This window comes from Bolinopsis microptera, chromosome 11, assembly GCF_026151205.1.
Source record: "Bolinopsis microptera isolate Bmic1 chromosome 11, MBARI_Bmic_1.0, whole genome shotgun sequence".
Classification (NCBI taxonomy): Eukaryota; Metazoa; Ctenophora; class Tentaculata; order Lobata; family Bolinopsidae; genus Bolinopsis; species Bolinopsis microptera.
The window spans coordinates 12,214,692-12,240,068 of NC_087082.1; the positions used below are offsets into that span (position 1 = coordinate 12,214,692).

The 25,377-nt window shown below is 36.8% G+C and overlaps 2 protein-coding genes and 1 long non-coding RNA gene across 3 annotated transcripts; 1 reads left to right on the forward strand and 2 right to left on the reverse strand.

The window, feature by feature from the left end:
• Positions 1-276: 276 nt before the first annotated feature.
• LOC134823344 (uncharacterized) lies at positions 277-3,700 on the reverse strand. The gene is made up of 4 exons (XR_010161279.1): positions 3,508-3,700; positions 1,144-1,578; positions 901-988; positions 277-659 (listed from the first exon to the last, which is right to left on the reverse strand). It is a non-coding gene; the product is annotated as an uncharacterized LOC134823344 (long non-coding RNA).
• Positions 3,701-6,296: 2,596 nt separating this feature from the next.
• LOC134823312 (uncharacterized) lies at positions 6,297-7,840 on the reverse strand. Its single transcript, XM_063834735.1, has 2 exons — positions 7,765-7,840; positions 6,297-7,587 (listed from the first exon to the last, which is right to left on the reverse strand). The coding sequence occupies exons 1-2, from the start codon at positions 7,834-7,836 to the stop codon at positions 7,003-7,005; spliced, it is 657 nt and encodes a 218-aa protein (XP_063690805.1). The 5' UTR covers positions 7,837-7,840; the 3' UTR covers positions 6,297-7,002.
• Positions 7,841-21,266: 13,426 nt separating this feature from the next.
• Positions 21,267-23,890, forward strand: LOC134822640 (uncharacterized). Its single transcript, XM_063833783.1, has 3 exons — positions 21,267-21,397; positions 21,731-21,829; positions 23,735-23,890. Exons 1-3 carry the CDS (start codon positions 21,283-21,285, stop codon positions 23,884-23,886), a joined length of 366 nt encoding a protein of 121 aa, XP_063689853.1. The 5' UTR covers positions 21,267-21,282; the 3' UTR covers positions 23,887-23,890.
• The last annotated feature ends 1,487 nt before the right edge of the window (positions 23,891-25,377 follow it).

The window sequence follows — 25,377 nt, forward strand, 5'->3', positions numbered from 1 at the left end:
TTGAGGTGTAATAATTTGCCACATTTCAAAATTTGATGAAATTTTAACGTTTGATATTGTTTGTAACAGTCGAGGAACCAAACGTTCTGAACCTGTAGTATAGCCGGTCGGTTCCTATATCTGTTCACAATATTGACGTTCACAGTTATTCTGATAAGGGTTAAAGAAGATGTCGGCCTATGAAACTATGATAAGCCGACATCTTCACCCTGTTAAACTTTGTGATCTAGTTTTTGTTTCATTACCGCATAATTAGTAAACAAATAAACAATTTGTAAGTCTGTATTGTTTAAAGTTTTTAATTCTGAATATTTGTGTATTTAAGTGAACACATATTAATTATTATTGAGTTGTTAGAATTTAGAGGTCCAAATCCACAAGAGAATACATTTTAAAATTTAGACAGTAATCTGCAGAGTATGCTAAAATTAGTGAAAGAATTTTTTCCTAACCAGTTTTTATTCCAAAACAACAATAAACATATGGTCATGGTAATCAAAAAATCACTGATAAGATAGATTCTACGCTAGATTTGGGAACAGAAACATCAGTACATTCATGAATTGTTGCTGTAGAGCGACTGGGTTCCTCAGGTAGGTTTTGTACCCTTTTCTTGGCTTCATTTTCTGGGACTTCTTCATGACACAGCAGCTCCCTTCCTAAAATACAATGAAATTTCCCAGAAGGTACATATATATCACGAGGTAGTGTCAATAATGCCCGGAAATCATAACCTATATCTTGAAAAACACTAAGCCTCATGCCGTATATTACTAAAACAAGTAGGCAGCTAGCTGCCACTTTAGTAGTACAACTCTGCATCTTGTTTAACAGGTCCTCTGTAAATTGTAAATTGTACATGAAAATTGACCTTTAACAAATAATGAGTTCTTAGCTCACGGGTTGCAGGACACGGCCGTACAGCGGTCGTCGTGGTGACACGCCATCTTTGCTGCGCTCAGCGTCACGTTCGTCATCACTGACTTACCTGGTAATTGTGGAGGATTTTAATTGCTGATTGGTGAAAAGTAAGGTAATCAGTAATGCGAACCGTTTATAGACTGTAATCTAGTAAATTGGAAAAAACGTAGATTATTATCGTAATAGGTAGTAAGGTAGTTGTAGTTGTACTCTAGTAGATACCTGAAACTTTCATATCCTCAATCAATGCCCAAATGCAAGGCTTCTCTTTGTCATCGTGGTCTTTATGGTCTTCATGATCGTGGTCTTGTTCTCCATCTCCATCATGATCGTGGTCTTAATGTCTTCATGATCGTGGTCTTGTTCTCCATCTTCATCATGATCGTGGTCTTTATGGTCTTCATGATCGTGGTCTTGTTCTCCATCTCCATCATGATCGTGGTCTTTGTGGTCTTCGTGATCGTGGTCTTGTTCTCCATCACCATCATGATCGTGGTCTTTGTGGTCTTCGTGATCATGGTCTTGTTCTCCATCTCCATCATGATCGTGATCGTCTTCACAGAATCCGCAGGTTAAGGGACAGTTTTTCATCAGCCACGCGCTGTACTTATCAGTAGTACACATTTCTTTACATTCGGAGCAATGGTCATTCTTATCCTGCGAGTAAGCAAATATAAATGTAAGCAGATATGAAGCAGACATAAAATGAATTAAGCAAGCAGATATCAATGAAAATTCGGATCATACTTAATTTGACCAAAACCCATAATCATGTGTAGAGTGTCCGATTTCATTCTCGGTATCAATTTGCATTTGCGGACTGTTATTCCAAATTAATATCATTTCCTTTTGTTTGGAAAAGAGAGACACCTGCAGCGGTACACTCTACCCATGATTATGAGGTTTTGGTCAAATATCATCTCTTTTTGATTATAATGTCAGGAGAATTTACAAAGCCGAAATGTAAACTCATAACTTCATTAAATAGAATATAATAATTAGGAAGGTAAATTTACCATCGATTCGAAATTTACCTGACTAATTGGCACTTTTCTCATTCAAGTTGCATTAAATCAAAAAAAATTCCATTTAAATATCGCGCGGGAAAACAAGAATTTGTTCGAAATCACGAATGACAAAATTCTCACCTTGCGCACGTGCAAACCTGAGACGACGATGCGTGCGCATACAATATTGAATCCACCTAAATTTCTTTTTTGCCCAATATCAGTAATTTTAATATATAATTGAATAAGCCTGCAAAGTTTCAGAGATTTCAATAAAACTTGAGATCAAACGGGACTCCAAAGTTGATAAAAATGAAGAAAACACGCAATTTACAGTAATTTTACGCAATTATTCTATCATTTGGGCGTGTCCCCACGTGGGGGGGGGTGCAACTTTTTTCGAATTTAAACTTTAAAATCTAGCCTATAACACAATTAGAACCTTTAGAAAGCACAATCGAGCTCCACAACCCAAGGGATGGCCCAACATCAGAGAATACTAATTCACAACTTTTGTATTGTTAAAAAATTATTCTTCCAAAAAGCACTAACTTCAGTAGCGATATCTTTATGAGGAAGCAAGGTAGAAAATTTTTGCCTGTAGAATTTCAAATGCTTTGAACAATTATCTAAGGTAAAATGTCCTCAGATTTTGAATAAAATTACTCCTTAATGGATTAAAAATCGATTGAAAAGTTGTTATATTGGTTAAAAAACCAAAGTGTTTTAAAAACACTAACTTGATGACGTCATCAATGATGATGATGAACGTTAAATATTTTTTGATATAATGGAATAGAGTGTAAACAATTATCTTCAAGACCTGCGGTTCGAAATGACTGTATCTTTTATACTTTGAATCTACGACCTTAAATGTAAGGCATAATTGACTGCAAAATGCGTCTTATACTATATATACATCACGACAAGTATATATAATACTTCACGACAATCTGTTTTGTAAAACAGGGTTTCCAGAAAACCCACTTGCCGATACTCCTGAAACATGAAATTTTTTTTTACGTCCGATTTGGACAAGGTCTAGACGCCCTGCAAAGTTTCATATCCTCAAACTCAGTTTTAACATGGTTTTAAGGCACCTGAATAAGGCGAATTTTGGGTTTTTACCTAATTTCGTATAAACATGCTGGCGCGTATTAGCGCAAATTTGTTAAAAACTTCCCACATAACTATTTCTATCCTGTCATCTTTAACATTGAATTAGAATTGCATTTGAACATAAATATGCCTGCGGAACTACTTTCGTTGAGTCTTAAAGCCTGGAAAACAATAAAGGGGATATACTAGTATAGGGGGTAAATAGTATTGTGAATATAAGGGCGACGGTAATGCTTGCCAGCATTGTGATTAAACTAAAGTATTGTAGATCTAGATACTGCTGGTGAGATGAACCACATTATCGGACACGTGACAGCCATTAACTTATCAGCAAGAGTAGCTGTCATGCATCTTTCACTTCCCCATCACCTCCCCCGACACAATATGTACCCAAACCATTCAAGAATAATCCGGATCTTAACATAATTTAAAGTGGAATTAAAAACAACATTATCCTTACCATACAGTGTTCTCCATGGTCCCTCTTTAGAAGCACTAGTCTGTCCCGAACTGAGCCGGTTGAGGATGGGTTAACCTCAGCCGGGCAGTGATCAGCACCCACAAATGCCACAAACAAGACACCTAACAGCGTTTTGAACAACATTACACTTAAAGTTATACACTTAACGCAAAATGATGAATGTTTTTAAAAGCTCCGAACGCTGGCCCTTGTAGGGGAGGCTTTTTTATAGATGTATAATCAAGCTCCACCAGTGCATATTGTCCCTTATCTGCTTCAGGATTGGGTAAGAAGACATTTCTTTGTTTGGAAAGACAATTGTTTGAATTGACAATTTTAGGTTTTTGTGTAATTGGTAATGTTTCATGACTGGTTCAACAAAAGACGGTCCCAAGGTTTTGTTATATAATATAACGTTACGCACAATGGTTGAATAGAATTTCATATAAAAGACCAGGACAATGAAAAGGCCGCAAGAGAAAGAAATTTCAAGTTTTATGCGCTTTGGTATGTCTGTGTGACTGTGAGTTTATTACTTTTCACTCATTTATTATTGCAGCGGTATGAAAAATGAAAGTACATTTATTGCAAATTTTAGAGTAACTGGAAAATAATATTGATTAATTTCACTTATGTACAACGCGTTCATACAAATATTTAAAGTTAAACATTTTCGTTTGCAAAAGTTAAAAGAAAAAATGAGTCAATTAATCCTCATAATCAATTCAAAATTAATATTTATATATGTAGTATAATGTCATTATTTGTTAATCGAATGAATCTATAAAAACCAAAACTCAGTCGACGTACTCATGGTTGATCCCTTGGATCTCATTAAAATAGTTCCCCCAGGAAATATCAAAATTATGTTTGTCATTCTCTGGTGGATCCTGAGCGGAGTCATCAAGGTTGGTCCGCTCCGCGCCGTTCTCACTTATGTTTAGGGGAAAGTTCCAGACTTCTAGAAGGACAGATTCCAGGTATTTCGCGCTGATGTGGGAGGCGCTCAGCGTCCAGACGTAGAGCGTGTAACCCTGCACATTCTGCGGGTAGTTTCCATCCCATACCTTCCTAATCTGCCCTGTCGCTGTGGTGGCATGCTCATAGAATCGCTCATAGAAAGATCTACCAGTGACACCCACGTAGATGGGGTAACAGGGCGCTTCAGATCCGGTACTGTTCTTCATGTAGAACACATACAGGCCTCTTGTGTTTCTGTATGTTTCTGTGTTTATGTCACCCATGTTTCTCAATGGACCAATCATATTCATAACAACAACTGTTTGCAAAAAGTAACATGGAAATGACCAATTTTCGGAATGACTCATCTTGGACTTCTTGAACTCTTAGTGTACTTGAACCTTAAATAGAGGTTAATTACAGCCAACTGAGTAAACGTATGGAAATACTCAGTGAATATCGGTGATTTGGAAATGAAATCGAGCTTTTAAAACAGTAGTTTAAAAAACATAATTATACAATCAACGTGATATCATGAAATGTCTGCTAGATATAAAGAAAAGGAAATTATAATTGGACATTGGCAAATGGCCAACCCTCTCCCCCTTTTAAAGTAATTTGCGCCAAGCCGCATACGGCATACTCCAACCAAAAAAATGAAAATAATCTAGCTGTAACTGAGTAACTCCTAAAAGCAAAGTTCTGGAAAAATTACTAAAAGTGCAGTGGTCATTTTGTTAAAATTTAAGAATAAGATAACATAACACCAATATTTTGTTAAATGTAAGATACCGCCAATATTTTGTACCCTAGCAGTCACATGATTCCAAAAATTTTAGAGGATTGGTCAGAAAGGTGCATGATTTGAAATATGGTTTCTAGTACTACTACTAGTAGTAGTACTAGAAACAATATTTCAAATTATGAAGCTATAAGCCATAAAACATTTAGTTTGTATTTCAAGATTGCTACTGTTTTAGTTCCACAGAAATGAAAACTACCGCATGAAAATGAAAGAAACCTGGTACGGTGCAAAGAGGTAGCTGGTACCTTTCTTTGCCGTATCAGGTTTCTTTTTTTCACGGTTGAAAATACGATTTTAATTATTAATGGCTTATCTCGTTATAAGATGAAAGCAGAAAGCATTTTGTACCATTTGTCTATTATCCCGTCCACTTGGTTGACGCGGCAAAATTTTCCACGTCAACCAAGTGGACAGGATAATAGACAAATTGGACCTTTTATTTTCAAAAAAAGACATAAAACTCGGGAAAATTCCGCCCACCTAAAATTCAATTTTACTGAACGTTGGAAAAAGAAACTTTTAAGTTGTAATATTAAGAATTTATATTTATAAATATTTATAAAAATACCAATGAATATTGAATACTCTTTGTCATATCAGCTTTCTTTTTTTTCACCATTCACGTTAAAAAAATTACGATTTAAATGATTAATGGGTTATACTTATACTTATAGCGTTATAGGATGAAAAGCAGGAAGCATTTTGTACCGCAAATATTTTTCCGCGTCAACCAAACGTGAAACGTTCAAGTAGACGGGGACGTTTTTTTCATCACAAAAATACTTAAAACTCGGGAAAATTCCGCCCACCTAAAATGCAATTTTACTGAACGTTGGCAAAAGAAACTTTTAAGTTGTAATTTTAAGAATTTATGAATGTATCGCGTCATCATCATGACGTTTCAGTTTCATTATGCATTAGCTTTGCACCAGCCACATCCATTTTAATTTCTAAAATTTCTAAAACTTCTAAGATTTCTAAAACCGATCGTACATCTAAATCACACGATGAACTATAAAAATGTTTCTAAAAATACCAATGAATACGGAGAAAAATACACCATATTTAGAAAATTGTTCATTTTGATTGAATTTTATTACGATGCCAATGTTCATTCAACAACTCCAGCTTTACTTTTAATCGAATAGTGTTTATGCTACAATTGAGTTGCGTTGTTTGTTTGTCATTACTGTAGGTTTTAGCTGTGTTGCGATGTAGTGACTAGTGAGACTATTTAATAGTCTTACGACAATAAACAGTAGTATCTGAGCTGCTATCAGTCCAGATAGCTCTCTTGTTGGGCGAGGGTACATCCTTCCAGCCTCCGTTCTGGTCCATCATGAAATGACCATCACCAAGATCTGTGGCTGCTCTCCAGGTGTTACCTTCTTTAAAACCAGCAAGATTCCATCCACTTTCCCAGGTATTAGAACATTTCCAGGAGCTGTCTGTCGCCAGGATATCACCTCCTTTAGCATCTTGAACCGAACCTATGATTCCATAAAATCCATATCCTCCTCCATATTGATCGATGCATTTGACAGCAATGAGCTCGCTAGAAGCTGGAATGTTCAAGGTAGACATTACGTTCCAAGTACTCAACCCAGCCGCTCCTCTCTCAGCACCGTCTACATAGATAGTCAGCACGTCATCACAGAGAATGTACATGGTGTAATCAGGACATTGTTCTGAATTACAATCCCTGGATTCCTCTCCCTCTCCACTGCACTCTACTCCCCCGTGTGCTGGTGCTGGGTCTGTACAGCTCCTCTCCCGGGTCTGTACTCCTCCATCACACTCTGCAGAACACTCGCCCCAGTCACTCCCCAGCCTCCATTCACCGGGATCAAAGCTGACTGATCCTGACAGCACCAACATGTCCCACAATCAGGAACTATATCGTTCTTTCCTCTAGTGAACTTTCCTCCTGTCACTCGCTCACACATCTCTGCCTCTGTCGCTTCATGATTCGCTCTCCATTCTCTGTCAGATTCTGTGTAGTTGTAACACTTCCATGGGCCTTTATCCTTCTTAGAGGCTTCAGTGCACCTGCTTTCTAGATCTGTAAAGTTTTCGTTCATCGTGGAGATCTTCTTCTTCAAGTCTTCCAACTCTCTGGACAGTGATGCTGTAGCGATGCTCGTCTCTGCGGTGGATATCTCCATCTTCGCTGTGGTTTGTGCGGATGATATGGTCAGTTCAGCCATCTGCTTTGAAAGTCCAGTCACCAGGTCATTCAGAGAGATGATGCTCTGCATTGAAGTGAATAGAAGATCTTTCAAATCTTCTGTTGCTATCTCTTTGAAATCCAATTCCTGTAAAAATAGTAATCTTAGAATCGGGTTATTGTGACAGTTATTACTTCCAAATCTCAATTTATTTAATTGCTATCAAAGTAAGGTTGGCTTAGCCGCTCGCAGACTATTTGAATAATTTATTTGAGGTTCGTTGCTTATTGCTATATGATCTTAGAATGTTAAGTGTTAACCTACCGTATCAAGCGAATCAGCTACAATCTCTACTGCTAGAGCCAAGCAGATGATTATACACACTGAGATTTTCATAACAAATCCTGTCAAAATGAATTACATTCTTCTTCGTTTAGTTAGATAATGTTGAAATGAAAAGCCACAAATAGATAAGCGTATACAAATGGAAAAAGATATTTGAAGAAGCAATTTGATTGTAAGCTTGTTTGTCGAATGTCGATCAATGCCGTGTCTGAAAATAAAAAAGACCAGTAGCAAACTTTGTAAATTAAAATGTAGCAAAAACCTAAAATGAATTTGTTTGAAATGAACACAAATTAGTAGTACTAGTAGCCGTGTTAATAATCAATGATCTAACGCCGCCATGACGACCTCCATTGCTGACGTGCCAAACCAAAACTTGAAGCTTTCGACTGATTTTTCATTAGCACTTACCTGTGAAGTTTCTTAAAGGTGGCTTTATCATAATTTAATAAAAATTAGAGATACCATTTAATCAGAACCGAGTCGAGGGGTACCATGGCAAAGAAAATTCAATCATTGAATCTCTCAGTGATCCAAATTGCTGCACAACGAAAAAAAAACCGTGTCCAAACCTGATGAAATATAAGTGATGCTGGGAAATAATAGAAATTTCACCCTCGCGGTCAATCGCTTTGTGTTTCTCTCATTTCAAATTTTTCCAATTACCTTAGTTTTTTGAATGTAAATATAGCTCTAGCTGTTGTCAGTTCGTAAGCATAGAAATATAATATAATGATGACGTTAAAAATAAAATTGTTGTCTTTTCCAGGTGTACGTTGGAGATAAGTGGAACATTCAAGTAAAAACTACAATCCCCTTAAATACAGGTTCTAACACAAGTCACAACTCAATAGTTCGACGTTTGTTATTTGAATTTCAAATCATAATAATATTGTTTCAATTTAAATCATATTTTATTAACTTTTAAACTGATCTATGATTCCTATTTCGTTACTACAGTTACTACAGTTACGAACTCGTCTGCAGTGGTGAAACGTACCTGCTACCCCTGTGATCATAAACAAATTTCGAAAGATTCTACAAAAACAACAAGAGGTTATCGTTATTTAGATATTAGTAAACCTCATAAGAAAACAAATATTTCCCACAGCCATATCATTTGACGCCGGTAGAAATTCCCGCAGCATTCAGTGGCGATGGATAATACTGCAGTATGACTGACCTTTCACTTTTTAAAACATCTTCAAAGTTCATGTTTAAAGACACTTTGAATACCTCAATCGTGTCTTGTACCATCCTCAGTGACCTTGTAAGATGGTAATCCAAGAAAAATTCAGTAAAAACAGCGAAATTTGGGTCAACATTTTCATTGCATCAAAGTTTTCTCTGGACATACTGCTTCGAGTACCTTGATGGCGACTTGTGTCACTCTCACCGACCTCACTGATTGGTCACTGTTAAAAAGTTCAGTCAAAACCGCGAAATTTCGGGCAAGGGGACGGCAGAAAAGCTCCTCTTCAAAAATCTTCCAAAATCTCTTTTAATATTCTGATGATTTTCCGTTATCAAACCTTTCTTTAGGAACAAAACTTTAAATACCTTTAAATACCTAAATAGCTCAATCGTGTATTGTGCCATCCTCAGTGACCTTGTAAGATGGCCATTCAAGAATAATTCATTAAAAACAGCGAAATTTGGGTCGCGGAAGGCTGAAATTCGAATATGTCCTACCGGTAGGACATATTAAAAATTGTCATTGCATCAAAGTTTTCTCCGGATATGCTGCTTCCAGTACCTTGATGGCGACTTGTGTCACTCTCACCGACCTCACTGATTGGTCACTGGTAAGAAGTTCAGTCAAAACCGCGAAATTTTTGGTTGTTAATTCTGGTCAATCGTTTTGATCTCTTTAAAAAATTCTATCCAGCATAATATATTAAAAGTTGTCATTCTCTGCTGGTTCCTGAGCGGAGACTTGCAAGTTAGATGTGAACGATCCCTAACTTTGATATTTGATCTAATCTATCCCCTAAGTTCTTATAGGGCTTTAAGGTTTAAGGAATTGGTGACAAAAAAGTGCATGATTTGAAACTTTGATTGTAGTACCTAGCTTAGCCGTATCACTTTTCTAAGATAGGGAACAAGAAATAATTTTCTTTCTCTGGTCATTGAAATTTTTAGAAAACAATTCCTAGTTACAAATACATATTATACAAAATTGGCATGGACAGTTTTAATGACAGCTTACTTCTTTGAAACTAAAATAATGTAAACTTAATTCTTCAAACGCATATTCACACTTTCACAAAACGTACAATAACCTCAGGTATAGAATCCCTTTAATTTTTAATATGCAACTTGAAAATGCAGAGTCACATCAAAAAGAGTCAAACAAAAGTTCTCTGCCAAAAAGCAGTTTTTTCAGTTTACAGACTGAAGAGGGCACAAAGAATGAGAAGGGCTCCAGAAACGATGGCCGTTGTTGAGCCGCTGAATTTAGTACATTTGTCGGTCATACACTTTTTGTCAATGCCTGGGAAATTAACAAATTAATTAACTAATTGGTGGGAGAAACCAACAATACTTGTAAATGGATATCAAAATCATCTAATCATTGCTGATTAACACTGGAATTAAATATCAAACAATATTGGAACTGCTACAGTGCTACTTTCCATAACTAAACTTACAATCAGCGAACTTGTACTCGTTGTCCTCTCCAGTAGCTAGAGTGTTCTCAAGGTTCTCCTTAAGGGCGTCACAATCCCAACCAGAGGGTGTCCACTCGTCCTTACCATCACTACAGCCGTATGAGATTATCTTAACGTCCTTCTGGTTCCATTCCACGCTGAGAGTGATAGTTATTACTTATTTCGTTTTTATTTATCATTTCGGCTTTTAATTAATTAGTAAACATTAGTTATCTCCATTTTACTTCTATTCCTCATTGTAAATGTTTTAAAGTATTAATAATTTGAAGTTCATACTCAGCAAGGGACTCGAAGCACTGATCGTATCCAGTACCACAAGAAACCCATTGATCAGAACCCGTGCTGCACTGTTCAATGTCTAAATCTGAAACATTTCATTCTCAATGTTTGCCCTCCTATTTCATATAATAAGATTAATCGTATTGGACACTTTTTAACGTCTATATCTTTATTAAACTCACTATATTGAGAAACTACATCATCAAAATCTGAGTTATCGGAATCCACACATCTTTTGCACATAAGAGCTGATGTTGCTGCGATGCAGGCTGCAATGAACACTATCTTCATCTTTACGTGAGCTTCCTTACTTCAGGATATGTTATAGATTAAAGGGGTGAATCGTTTGTTAACAAATTTCAACTCTTTGATTTATTTCTTAAATTACTAACGTTATACCCATTAACAAAAGTTTTTTAAGACAAATAATCGGGTGGGCGACAATTGACCCCAGAAAATTGACCCCCGACAATTGACCCCCGACCCTTACCCTAACCCTAACCCCAACTCTAACCCTAACCCTAACCCTAACCCTAACCCTAACCCTAACCCTAACCCTAACCCTAATCTAACCCTAACCCTAACCCTAACCCTAACCCTAACCCTAACCCTGACCCTAACCCTAACCCTAACGCTAACCCTAACCCTAACCCTAACCCTAACCCTAACCCTAACCCTAACCCTAACCCCCCCCCCCCCCCCCCCCCCCCAGTGTAATTACATAGGGGGTCAATTGTCGCGGTACCAAATAATCTGGTCACAAACGACACTGAGCTAGTTAACAGAGCCTCCTCACGATAAGATTACAAAGAATGTAAGAAATAAGGTACAATTGGGATAGACATGAAATGTGGTGGCCTGTAGAACTGCTGCAAATCTCTTAAAGGAAAAGGTGTGGTAACCAGTATCTAACCCGCAGTATCTCTAACCTGTAGCGGTGAGGAAGTACCGTTCAAATTGCCGGCACGCTTAAATAAACAAACATGTTGCTGTACTGTCTTTGTTCTTTAACATCAACTGTGTATAGTCATCTCGACTGCATTCACCGTTCAAAAAGCTTGGAAAATGGGTATTAATCCTACTTTTTAATCTTAGAGATCAATTATAAACTTATAAACAGAATGATCGACTTATCCATTTAGACCTATTATTCATGTCAATTAACTGCTATGTGACAGGTGACGTTAATTATTAACGCCACCTAAATAATGGTATGTTCCAGGTTCCTTTTTTACCCACTCCAACTTTCGAACTGCGTGCTGTGTTTAAACTAAAAGTTGATATTGTTAAAACAAGATAATGGTGAGAATCGACCAATAAAATGTATCTATATATCCGTACCCATTTTAATACACGAGGTTCATCCGGAAAGACAAGATTTCCAAATAAGCATATTACTGCGTTATTAGAATTCGTGGCCGCTATGTTGATGTGTTTTGATGGACATCGGTAGGTTACTTCTGTTCCATGATCCACCGGTAGTTCAACTTCCATCAACTCGATCTTCAGCTGTGGGTCCAAAGTGCTGCAACTTGCTGAAATACAGAATTTAGAATTAACATTATTAATAAGGCTTTGAAGCACGTATTCACAATTACATGTGATCTGTTCGGAAACCAATTAAATTCCAATATCTATTTAACTAGTAATGAATTATACAAAACACTACCCGGACTCAGGTCCCCGAACCAGGTATTAATTAGGGACTCTCAGTTACAGATTTAGTTCAAATACTATTACAGTCCTGGTGCTACTCGGGTGCTACTCGGGTGCTACTCGGTTGCTACTCGAGTGCTACTCGGGTGCTACTCTGTTGCTACTCTGGTGCTACTCGAGTGCTACTCTGGTGTTACTTGGGTAATACTCTGGTGCTACTCGGGCGCTACTTGGGTTATACTCTGGTGCTACTCTGCTGCTATTCTGGCGCTACTCGAGTGCTACTCGGGTGCTACTCGGGTGCTACTCTGCTGCTACTCTGTTGCTACTCTGGTGCTACTCGAGTGCTACTCGGGCGCTACTCGGGTGCTACTCTGGTGTTACTTGGGTAATACTCTGGTGCTACTCGGGCGCTACCTGGGTGCTACTCGGGTGCTACTCTGGTGCTATTCGGGCGCTACTTGGGTTATACTCTGGTGCTACTCGGGCGCTACCTGGGTGCTACTCGGGTGCTACTCTGGTGCTACTCGGGTGCTACTCTGTTGCTACTCGGGTGCTACTCGGGTGTTACTCGGGTGCTACTACATTTCCTCACCTTCTACTTTCCTGGTAATCACGATCTCCTCGATATATATTTCACGAGTTCTGCGGAACTCAACCCTGTTTCCATACTTGCAGCCAGATACAGTCGGGTGACTATCAGTAGATACACCTTCTGTGAACACTGTAGGGATTTTAAACTGGTCGCAATACCGAAAGATTCCTGAGCAGGTACTACAAGCAGTTTCAGAGCAGGTCCAGGTCCGTTCAGGGCGATCCACATCTTACTATATATAAAGCGAGACGATATATATGGATGGATCCGTGCCATTTTACTGACACCACGGCATCAACTTTAACGCCACTTTCCGCAAAAACCGTAAAAGATATACAACTGAAACTTTTTTGACTGGGTCAAATGCCTTTATGGCCTTCAAATCAGCATAAAAAAATAAAATATTGGCCAAGGAATAAGAATTTTAGTACCCAAAATTTGGACCCCCAAGTGGTTTCAAAAACGCGAATTAAATAGATATTAATTATTTTAGTCTCTTGAGTCTTGACACCACTTTAGGGTTAGACGGGTTCCTGCTAGTAGTTGTAATGCATCACTTTGTTCACGCAGTAGACCTGCGAAAGTTTTCGATAGTTTTAATTAATCTAACACAATTTCAAAGAATGACGTCGGAACGTAATTTATTTCAATTCAGAAAAAATGAAAAATGTTCTTAAAACAATCAAAAGAGACTATATTGCACTACTTTACCAGAAGTTTACCTGATCTAGGAACACTTTAAACCAGCGATCATTAGGTATCTGAGCCTTTTCCAGTTATAGACATAGTATTCACATCCAGGTCTATAGCGTGGTCTGCAGCGTTGCTGTCATAATTTTTATAGGTTTTTGAGTGTTCAACTCTTACTGGTATTATTTCATTAGGAATTCTCTGTCTTGTCGCTGAAATATTAAAATTACGATTTTTTGCTGACAAAATTAAAGACTACGTCATAGAAAGTTAACTGCTCGCAATACTCAATGAATTGACGAAACTAGAGTTTCTTTATTTCGAGAAGAATTGTCTTTGCTATTCCCATCTACTCACCAGCAGTTGATACTGATAGAGAGATGATTTGAAACGTAACCAGAAAGAATAATAGCATTGTCTAAAAAGGTAGAACTAGATATTATGTATTTCTTCTTGTATATGCTAGTTATAGTATCGATATCAATACTATAATTCAAAGAATTATTTCTGTATGTAGAATGTCTGTCTGTACGACCACCCACGTGCAAATCAGATGAGAAATAATTTTGCCAAATTATGAGCTGCGAAGAATTGCAGACATTGTAATTTAAGGTGCGCACTATATCTCCACAGAAAGCACATCCAATTTGATACGATTACGTACGAAATAGTTTTATTATTTGCAATTGATTCTGCACTTAGTTGACGCGTTTCAACCAACCAAACTTGAACGGTGAACGAGGAATCGTTTAAGATCACTTTCGAGGCACCTACACAAAATCTACACACGCTATGGCATAATGTGCTTTTCACAAAGAAATAGGACGGTAGCGTTTTTGAGTTTGTTATTCTCTTTCTATTCAGAAGTATTCCAAGTGATTGGTATAAGTGCATATATTTATTCTGAACACATTGCGAAAGATTTGATCTCGATTCACGAAGTTTGAAAGCAGCAAGAAGTCGCTGCAATGCACGTCAATGCAGTGTGCTTTATGTGGAGTTACAATATAATATGCGCCTTTCTTTAATTTGGCAAAATGATTTACCTGGGGCTTTAAGTTTAACCGATTGAACATTTGGCGGAATGGCAGTCTGACTGGCTGAGAGCCGCCCAGTTACTGTTAGTTAGTAACATGGAATGATTTGATTATATAATACGATATATCTCTTCTATGAACCTTTATGAATTATGCTGCTGATTTTTGTTCACAGTGCAGTTATTTTTATTCTAAGCACCAATTTGTAGGTAAATAACCTACTAAGAGGCGCGCCGAGTTGGACTCGTCCACGGTCTTGGGATATTTGGAACAAATAGTTTGAGTTTCACCCGTTAACATTGGTTAAAGGCAAAGCACCATCGCCATAATTCTTTATTTTTAAATGAAAGGGGGATAGAATTAGGAATTACGCATGATGATCAAATGATTTTCAAAAATTGGCAACTGTGCAACATGGAAAAGAATTTGGAAATGTTCCGTGTCCAGCGTTCTGTTCCGCACCGTCCATTAATTCTAAGTGACGTCATCATTACCTTGTGACGTCATCATTACCTTATGATGGAATTACTCTCGTCCGGGTTGTGCCAGCCAATAGAGCAAGTCCCACTGCATCTGTTCATCTTGGCATCAACACAATCCGCATCTGAAGAACAGGATTCTGGAGCCTCCGACAACCAACACCACTCTATATTGAAGTTCAGGTTGTAAAAGTTGTTGCAAGTACCAGGCGCGCCGTCCCAACTGATGGCTCAAGCCCCGTTACACTGACTCCAGCATTTACTGTCAGTACAGCCAAACAAACACAGGTTGTCATAGTTGCAGGAGTATAGGTGTCGTAGAAGTTCAGGTTGCATTTCGTGTACGGCGGGATACAATGTACTGCAGTGATTAGAAGAGTGGTTGTGATAACCGTATTCCACATTGTCATCTTTAGATAAGGAAGAGATTCTTCAGATAATAGATATTGAACTGGAAATAAATGATGAGCCTCTCCCTGCTTTTAGTTTTATAATGATAAAATCTGAACAGGTGGTCAGAAGTTGTTTAAACTCTCTGCCCAAATAATATTGCCTCGATGTTCAAATTATCTCATATAGAACTTTGTGATCGCTTATATACTTGCTAAGATTTAAGCTCCTCCTTGCAACTTACAGTATTGGTCCAATTCTGGAGTAAACACGTTACAATAATTGTCCTAAATTATGAACAGCGCTTCTCTAACTATAATAGTTTGAACTATAAGCGTAATTTTACAATAGGCTGGACGCAGATGCAGAAACAAGAAGATGGTAATATTTCCACGGTTCACAGCACAACTCTGAAATATAGTCGTCACCGTGCAACTTTTAAAGATTCACTATCAACAGCTCATTAGTATTATACGTTTAATTCGAACAAAGTATTAGTAACAAGTCTACAAAGTTTAAGCAGCTTTTAACACCCTGACCACCTGTTCAGATTTTATCATTATAAAACTAAAAGCAGAGAGAGGCTCATCATTTATTTCCAGTTCAATCTCTCTATCTGAAGAATCTCTTCCTTATCTAAAGATGACAATGTGGAATACGGTTATCACAACCACTCTTCTGGTCGCTGCAGTACATTTGTCTGCTGGAGAGTGGGGCAATGGTGGATACGTTATTGAGTACGAAAAATGCAACCTGGACTACGAAGACATCTACTCCTGCAACTATGACAACCTGTGTTTGTTTGGCTGTACTGACAATAAATGCTGGAGTCAATGCAACGGGGCTGCTGTAATGAGTTGGGAGGGCCCACCTGGTACTTGTAACAACTTTTACGACCTGTACACACTGTTAGAGTGGTGTTGGTTGTCGGAAGCTCCAGAATCCTGTTCTAAAGATGCGGATTGTGTTGATGCGAAGATGAACAGCTGCAGTGGGGCTTGCACCGTTGCCTTAGGGTACAACCCAGACGAGGGTGACGTCATTATACCGTGGAAAAAGGTGCAATAATGATGATGTCACTAAATGGACGATGCGGAACAGCAAATAGAACACCGGAACATTCTTTCGCACGCTGACAAAATTCAGTCAGAAATAAAAAAATCTCGATACAGAAAATTTTATAATTATATACTACTTTCTCCCGTTTCGGTGATGTTTCATTTTAATTGTCAGTGCTTTCTCCAAAATTTTAGTCATGTGCAACTCACAGCTACCTCATTTCTATTTCATGTTATGCGACAAAACGAAAAAGTGATCAATATAATATAAGTACTCCTGTGGTAAAGTTACAATATGAATATTATGTGTATAATTAGTAAGGAAATTAAATTTAAGGCACTTTAAATTTCTAAAGCTGCGAGGGATTGACATCCTCAATAAAATCAAATATAAGCAAGATGTCGAACGAGCCAGGTCGTGTTTATTGGAGGGGAGTGAACGGTGCCGAAAGGGTTTCAGGAGCCAAAGCCTGAATCATTGAGATAGCGTTTGCAGTTCATAGTTTCATCATTGCTCATCGTGTACCCTTCGTTTTTTTTGTTTTTTTGTGTTTCTTCATAGACTTATTGGGGCCGTCTTCTAGTCTTACTTATATTTATAATTCAGAGAATTATTTATGCTGTATAATGTCTGTACGACCGCCCACTTGCAAATTAGACGAGAAATAAGTTGTTGCATAGTTACCATGGTAACGGTGTTAAAGTGCACTTACACGTGCAAGGATTTTAGAGGGGCATTTTGATCGGTTATTTTGTTATTAGGTGGTGTTCAGTGCGATTTATATTTCAATTGGCTGTATCTTCGGTTGTGATTGATATTCGTTGATGCTAAAAAATTGACAACCAAAGAATATTATTAGATTCCTCCCTGTGACCATGGGCTTTCTAGTCTATATTATAATTCAGAGAATTTTCTTTGTCTGTACGACCGCCCACATGCAAATAAGATGAGAAATAGGTAGTTGCATAATAACCATGGTAACGAGGGTTATTGCACGCACGTGCACGTGCAATGATTGTTTTAACGTCATTTTGATCGGTTTTGTTGATATTACGCTAACTAAAACTGACTACCAAAGAATACTATTAACTTCCTCCCTGTGATCACGGGCTTTCTAGTCATTATTATAATTCAAAGAATTATTTTGTATGTATTTAGAATGTTTGTACGACCGCCCACGTGCAAATTGGATGAGAAATAGGAAGCTGCATAATAACCATGGTACAGGTGTTCAAAAGCGCATGTGCACGTGCAAAGATTTGCGAGCATTTGTATCGGTTTTGTGGTAATTAGGTTGAGTTCAGTGCGAGGTACATTTTAATTGGCTGTATCTTCGGTTGTGATGGATATTTTTGATGCAATGAAACTGCAAACTTCCCTCCCTGTGACCACGAGCTTTCTAGTCATATTCGAATGGTTCTTTTTGTTTGTTTGTCTGACCGCACATATTATGTGCAAATCAGATGAGAAATTATAGGAAGTTGTATATAATAGGTAGTAACGCAGTTGGAAACGCGAACGCGCAAAGATTATTGGAACGTCAATTTGATCGGTTTTGTTGTCATATTATTATGTCGTGTATAATGTTTTACATTTTAATCGGTTATGACGGATGTTTTTTGATGCGATAATAAAAACTGACCATCAAAAACACAAAAAAGTACTACTACTATTATCTTCCCGATCCCTGTGACCCCGGCCTTGCATTAATTACCTATATAATAATAATATAAAACATTTAATGACAGATGAAACCGTCCTCAGACCTCAATGGGTGCCGATAGAAATTTTGACCTATATAAGTGGTATTTGGATTTCTATCTGATCACTGATAAACTAAAAGCAAACGAACTGTTCAATAAAGTGAAACAGTGACAATAGCATTGCCATTAGCTGTAGAAGTATGGAATGAGACAGCCTTGCTCACGAGATTTGCCGAATTGCTGTTGTTCTATTTTATTCCATTTCCTTGTACTTGTAGCGCAAGCGCTTATTGTTTACTCATTGTTTTATGAAGGATTATGTGATTAAAGGGGGAAGCCGAGAATCTTTGCTTGCGCGAACAGGAATTTATCAAGGTGTATGGCATCGCAACTAGGTAATTTTCTTATAAAGTTGTTAGAGAGTTAGAGGGCAATTATGTAACTGAATGTTGGACTCAAAGCTGTCTGCTGTAAAAGTTTATGATTAGTATGTCCTGCAAGGTTGGCATTGTCAATCAATCAATTATATTTATTATGCATGATGATTGATGATCCCCCTTAAACGATAATATTGTCTCTAACAGGATATTGCTTGATTTAGGCGTGTTTAGAAAGGTCTTACCAGTTTACCAGTACAGCAGTACTTAGGGGTGCTTGTGATTCGGTAATTTAACGACATAACAGACATTATAAGTTTATGCACAGTACACATTTAATAACGCACGGATAACACACGGGTAAACTATCATAATATAATTCGAAAGATTCTCTTCTTATGTACTACCGCCCACGTGCAAATTAGATGAGAAATATGAATTTGCATAGTATTAGTAACCAAGATAACGAGGGTTGTTACAAGCACGTGCACGTGAAATGATTGTTTTAACGTCATTTTGATCGGTTTTGTGGTAATTACGTTGTGTTTAAATTGTTTACATTTAAATCGTCTGTATCTTGAGTTGAGATGAATATTTCTGTATGCGATTAATTATTTCAAAGAATACTACTATCTTCCTCTCTGTTACCACGGGCTTTCTAGTATCATAATATAATCTTGTTACAGTGTCATATAAACTCATGATTTACGATTAAGCTGACAAAAAACAACAATTTCGGAAACCACCTACAGCTCTATAATGCCATAAAACCTTGGCTGTTGAGTGCTGAGCGTCTTTATCAAATGCCGCGATAATGGCAGTTTATTAAATCCCGGGAAATCGAGAGTAAGTCTATGACGCGGGTCATCCCGCTATAATTCTCGCTAAAAACAAAGAAAAAATCTACAACAGCCCAGAGCAATATGACTATCGAGAAAATGTGATCAGAGCACTGATAATGGCTAGCAAATTCACCTTAATAATAAGCAGCAATAAATCTTAGTTTATATGGACCATTCCTTTCAATAACTGCATGAGCCATTTCAATCATGCTGAGATTTAAGAATAAATGCCAATGATACATACAGTCCTATTATATTTGGTGTCCTATCAGGTTGCATTGTTATCAACAAGGCTGAGTTTGTTATGCTGAATTTAATTGCTCAAATTTGTCAGTTAGACAATAGCGTTGGAACCTGGTCTCTATTATCTTATTATTTTATTCAACTAACCACTCTTGAGCTAAGATGAGAAGTACGGACTCGTTTAGGGGGAAAAGTACGTACTTGTACGCAAATTTGAAAAGTCCGACTCATACGACGTACGATTCAGATAGATTTTTTTTGTTTTTGAATTATTATCATCGGGGCCGTTGTAAAATGTAATTGTTAATTGCCGATGTTAGACAAAATATACCGTTCACGAACAAATTAAACACAGAATTCTTAGGCCAGGCAAGCATTTAAAAGTAAAACAAAAATTCTACAAAATTACTAGACAATTTACTTATTTAAACAGCTTGTTTCTCTTAAAGTTAAACTTTAAGTTAATCGACGATTGGAATATAGAAACACAAGTTTTTGAGAACGCTCAATATTAGTCCGTAACAAGCGATTTAGAACTCTTCGATCGATTTCTAGAAGGAGACCTTTTCAGTAGAATTGAAAAGTACGTACGATACGAGTAAATTGAAAAGTCCGACTCATTCGTACTTCTCATCTTAGCTCTTGAGTCTAACTCTATATGCTTATTTCGATAGGACAATAGCGAATAGGTTAACTAAACAATAGCATAGACGCAAGAGACATGATGACTAGTAGGATCACCATCTTCGCTGATATGATGACTGGACACTGGACAGACAATTAAATATATGTATGACAGGGAATCTATAGGGAGTAGGATAGAATAAATTCAGGATTCTTAATTTTAATTATGACATGCATTGATCGGGAACGTAGTCATGAGTGATGAGGTACAGTCAGCTGAACTTGATAAATAACTTGGCCAATTTTAGCCACATCCTTTTAGTTCGAATGAATAGCTTGGGTAGGGCCGGTAAGACCTGGGTGCATGCTAAATAAGTCTGGCAGCTGGTTATCTTGCAGCTATAGTATTAGAGTCGAGTAGATCTATTACCTCAGCAGTTGCTCGATGTTTGTTTACTATGACTTATTTGATCTGAAACGGAAGTGCCACCTGATTTAAACTTTACTTCGCCCAGACACGTGATGTTTTGCTACATTGACGAGCTGTATTTTGTGGTTATGTCTTCTTTCCGGGGTAGCAAAACAAACAAAGTAAGTGCAGTAGATTGTTTGGATGAAATGTTTTAACTGTACAGCAAATCTACGCTGCTGCTGTTATTCTTTTTTGAATCTTTTTGGCTAAATTTTTTGGTAACATAATAATCTTCATTACACATTTTGTTACGTTTGACTGTTGTGATACTTACATTATTATCTAGAGTAACTTAATTTTTAATCAATATTTTTTTAAAAGCTCTATAGTTATAAAGTTATAACACCGGTCACCGATAATACCATCACCAGGTCAGATCATGATGAAGGTACTGGTATTAGCGCTGTGTCTCACGACCGTCTGGTCTCTGCAATGTTACCACTGTGACACGAAGGAGGACGATGTGACTGCTTGCGGCAAATCAGTCTGCAATGGTAAGTGAACTTAGGTTCAAGTTTCAATCAGTAACTGTAAGTAATAAACATACCTTATCGGTCATAATTATCACGGACAAGTTTTTCACGGACCAAATTTTTCACGGACATAATTATTCACGCTCATAATTATTCACGCTAAGGTCTTTAGCGTGAAAGTAATGTCCGCGACATTTATGACCGATAAGGTACTTGATCTAAAGTCACTGGTCTAACTCTATAGAGCTAAACTTACTACTCAAAATAGATCTGTGTTTATGTTTAAATTTTAATTATTGTTTATCCTATAAATTATATTACGAGTGTTCTGATGGTTGATACCATTACTTTCAGGACTTAAAGCAGTGTGCTACAAAAGAGAGTATTCCTTTGACGATGAAGATGAAGAGCAGTACGAGGAGCGGGGGTGTGTGGAGGATGAGAAGTTCCTAGGTAAATTCCGATAAAGTTAACCTACCTTTTTATAAGTTCCTAGGTAAATTCCGATAAAGTTAACCTACCTTTTTATAAGTTCCTAGGTAAATTCCGATAAAGTTAACCTACCTTTTTATAAGTTCCTAGGTAAATTCCGATAAAGTTAACCTACCTTTTTATAAGTTCCTAGGTAAATTCCGATAAATTTAACCTACCTTTTTATAGGTAAGTTCCTAGGTAAATTCCGATAAAGTTAACCTACCTTTTATAAGTTCCTAGGTAAATTCCGATAAAGTTAACCTACCTTTTTATAAGTTCCTAGGTAAATTCCGATAAAGTTAACCTACCTTTTTATAAGTTCCTAGGTAAATTCCGATAAAGTTAACCTACCTTTTTATAAGTTCCTAGGTAAATTCCGATAAAGTTAACCTACCTTTTTATAAGTTCCTAGGTAAATTCCGATAAAGTTAACCTACCTTTTTATAAGTTCCTAGGTAAAATCCGATAAAGTTAACCTACCTTTTTATAAGTTCCTAGGTAAACTCCGATAAAGTTAACCTACCTTTTTATAAGTTCCTAGGTAAAATCCGATAAAGTTAACCTACCTTTTTATAAGTTCCTAGGTAAATTCCGATAAAGTTAACGTACCTTTTTATAAGTTCCTAGGTAAATTCCGATAAAGTTAACCTACCTTTTTATAAGTTCCTAGGTAAAATCCGATAAAGTTAACCTACCTTTTTATAAGTTTCTAGGTAAATTCCGATAAAGTTAACGTACCTTTTTATATGAAAATGAGAAGTTCTTAGGTAAATTCCGATAAAGTTAACCTACCTTTTTATAAGTTCCTAGGTAAATTCCGATAAAGTTAACCTACCTTTTTATAAGTTCCTAGGTAAATTCCGATAAAGTTAACCTACCTTTTTATATGTTCCTAGGTAAATTCCGATAAAGTTAACCTACCTTTTTATAAGTTCCTAGGTAAATTCCGATAAAGTTAACCTACCTTTTTATAAGTTCCTAGGTAAATTCCGATAAAGTTAACCTACCTTTTTATAAGTTCATAGGTAAATTCCGATAAAGTTAACCTACCTTTTTATAAGTTCCTAGGTAAATTCCGATAAAGTTAACCTACCTTTTTATAAGTTCCTAGGTAAATTCCGATAAAGTTAACCTACCTTTTATAAGTTCCTAGGTAAAATCCGATAAAGTTAACCTACCTTTTTATAAGTTCCTAGGTAAATTCCGATAAAGTTAACCTACCTTTTTATATGAAAATGAGAAGTTCCTAGGTAAATTCCGATAAAGTTAACGTACCTTTTTATAAGTTCCTAGGTAAATTTCGATAAAGTTAACGTACCTTTTTATATGAAAATGAGAAGTTCCTAGGTAAATTCCGAGAAAGTTAACGTACCTTTTTATAAGTTCCTAGGTAAATTTTGATAAAGTTAACGTACCTTTTTATAAGTTCCTAGGTAAATTCCGATAAATTTAACATACCTTTATATAAGTTCCTAGGTAAATTCTGATAAAGTTGACCTACCTTTTTATAAGTTCCTAGGTAAATTTCGATAAAATTAACGTACCTTTTTATAAGTTCCTAGGTAAATTCCGATAAATTTAACATACCTTTATATAAGTTCCTAGGTAAATTCCGATAAAGTTAACCTACCTTTTTATAGGTTCCTAGGTAAATTCAGATAAAGTTAACGTGCCTTTTTATATGAAAATGTTTAAATAAGATTATGGATCAATTAAGCAATTAGTAACTAGTAAGCACTTTGGGAATGTGAAACAACAACTATTATTAGTAAATTAGTAACGTCAACCAGAGTCCTGCCAAATGTATCTACAATAATGATGATTTACTACATGATTTATCTAACTACAGCACACAAGTACGATAATGATAATTTACCATTACAGACGGTACATGCGACACCACGCTGGATACTCTGATGGATGATGTTGACAGTTGTAAGATCTATACTTGTGCTGACAATAGATGCAACTCCTCCAACACCTTCGCCGCCTCCGTATCACTCCTCTCCGTTCTAATTGCATCCATCCTTCTTTGAAATGAACGCTGCTCAATTAAATGATTCTCTTTTGTAACAAAAACGAGGGTCAATGTTCTGAGAAACTGTCTATAGATATACTGATATATATGATTAAGTTTATGGTTCTTAATTGTTCTTTTTTTCATTATTAAAGTATTAATTTGTCGTATCTTACTGAAAAGAAGTTTTTTCATTTGTTCATGTACCGCCAAATACACAACATCAAGTCAAAAGGTAACGCGTGCTTATGATGACTGCCAAAGTTACTCCATATTTTTGTATTAGACTAACAGGTGAGTTTCAAACAGTGTTTATATATTGCAACAGCTGGAAGGAATTTAAGATCTTCATTTATGTTTAGACAAATTTGGGTTGTTATGGGTTTAACACTTTAACAGTTAAGTCCCATTTCAAATATCAAAGCGGAACTTTTCTATCATGGATGTTGGTTATATGAAAGTTTTTATCCTGTTAAATGACACATTGGATGGGACATTCCATAAAAAAATGGATCTTGCCGGATATCAATTTACTATCCAGTTAGCCGGATTCTGCCGGACCAAAACCGGTGTTTGGAGGGTAAAATATAAGGCAGCCGGAACTTGCCGGAAAATTTAAATGTTTATCCTTATTTTTAGATATTTGTCATTATCATGTGGAATTACACAATAAGATAGTGTTTACAGTCTAACTAATAGTTCTCGTGCCCCACCTAAAAATTTTTAGCTAATTTCCGTTCAATCTTCAACCAAATGAAAGTCATAATTGAAATTCTGATAGGCAAGCAGCAAGTTGACTGAGCACTTGTTGCAACGTGCATACGGGGTCCCACATTCCTCTGAGTAGTATGACCAGACCGATGATGTTTTCTGTTTAGCAGTAGACATTATACATTATAGCCAAGGTTTATATATCAAATCAACGATCTACAAGCAGTACGTAGCAACGAATTACGAGAGCAGGCATTAGAAATTGAGACAGGCGTGCAGATTAATTATTCGAGCTTATGAGAGCACCTGGTATCTTTTTTGATAGTTTAAATAACCTCAGTAACTTTATTGAACACATCACGTCATCGCAAGACATATTTGAACACATCACGTGACACGTCATCACAGGACATTGATCAACAGCATCCGATATTTTGCTAACAACAATGATGAACTTTGCCTTGTTAGCCGCACTTTTCAGAACTGGGTACGCTGACATCTTCATGACATACCCTTAAGGATCTAGCAACAGACTGAACGAGAATTCAGTGAAAAGGAAGATTGGAAACCGACTGTCATTGGTCATGTTCGGCTCCCTTCATTATAAACGTACGCCTGTATTAATGCGCGGCATTTCATCGCAGTTTTCATTGCAATGTAGGTGTAATATCGCAATTAAATGTTACAGGGTGTTTCGAGACTCGTGTCCAAATTTAAAATTTTAATTTTTAATTTTATGAAGGAGCAAAATTAGATGCAATCGGTTTTAAAATGCTGGTTATACCTTACATTTTAGTTA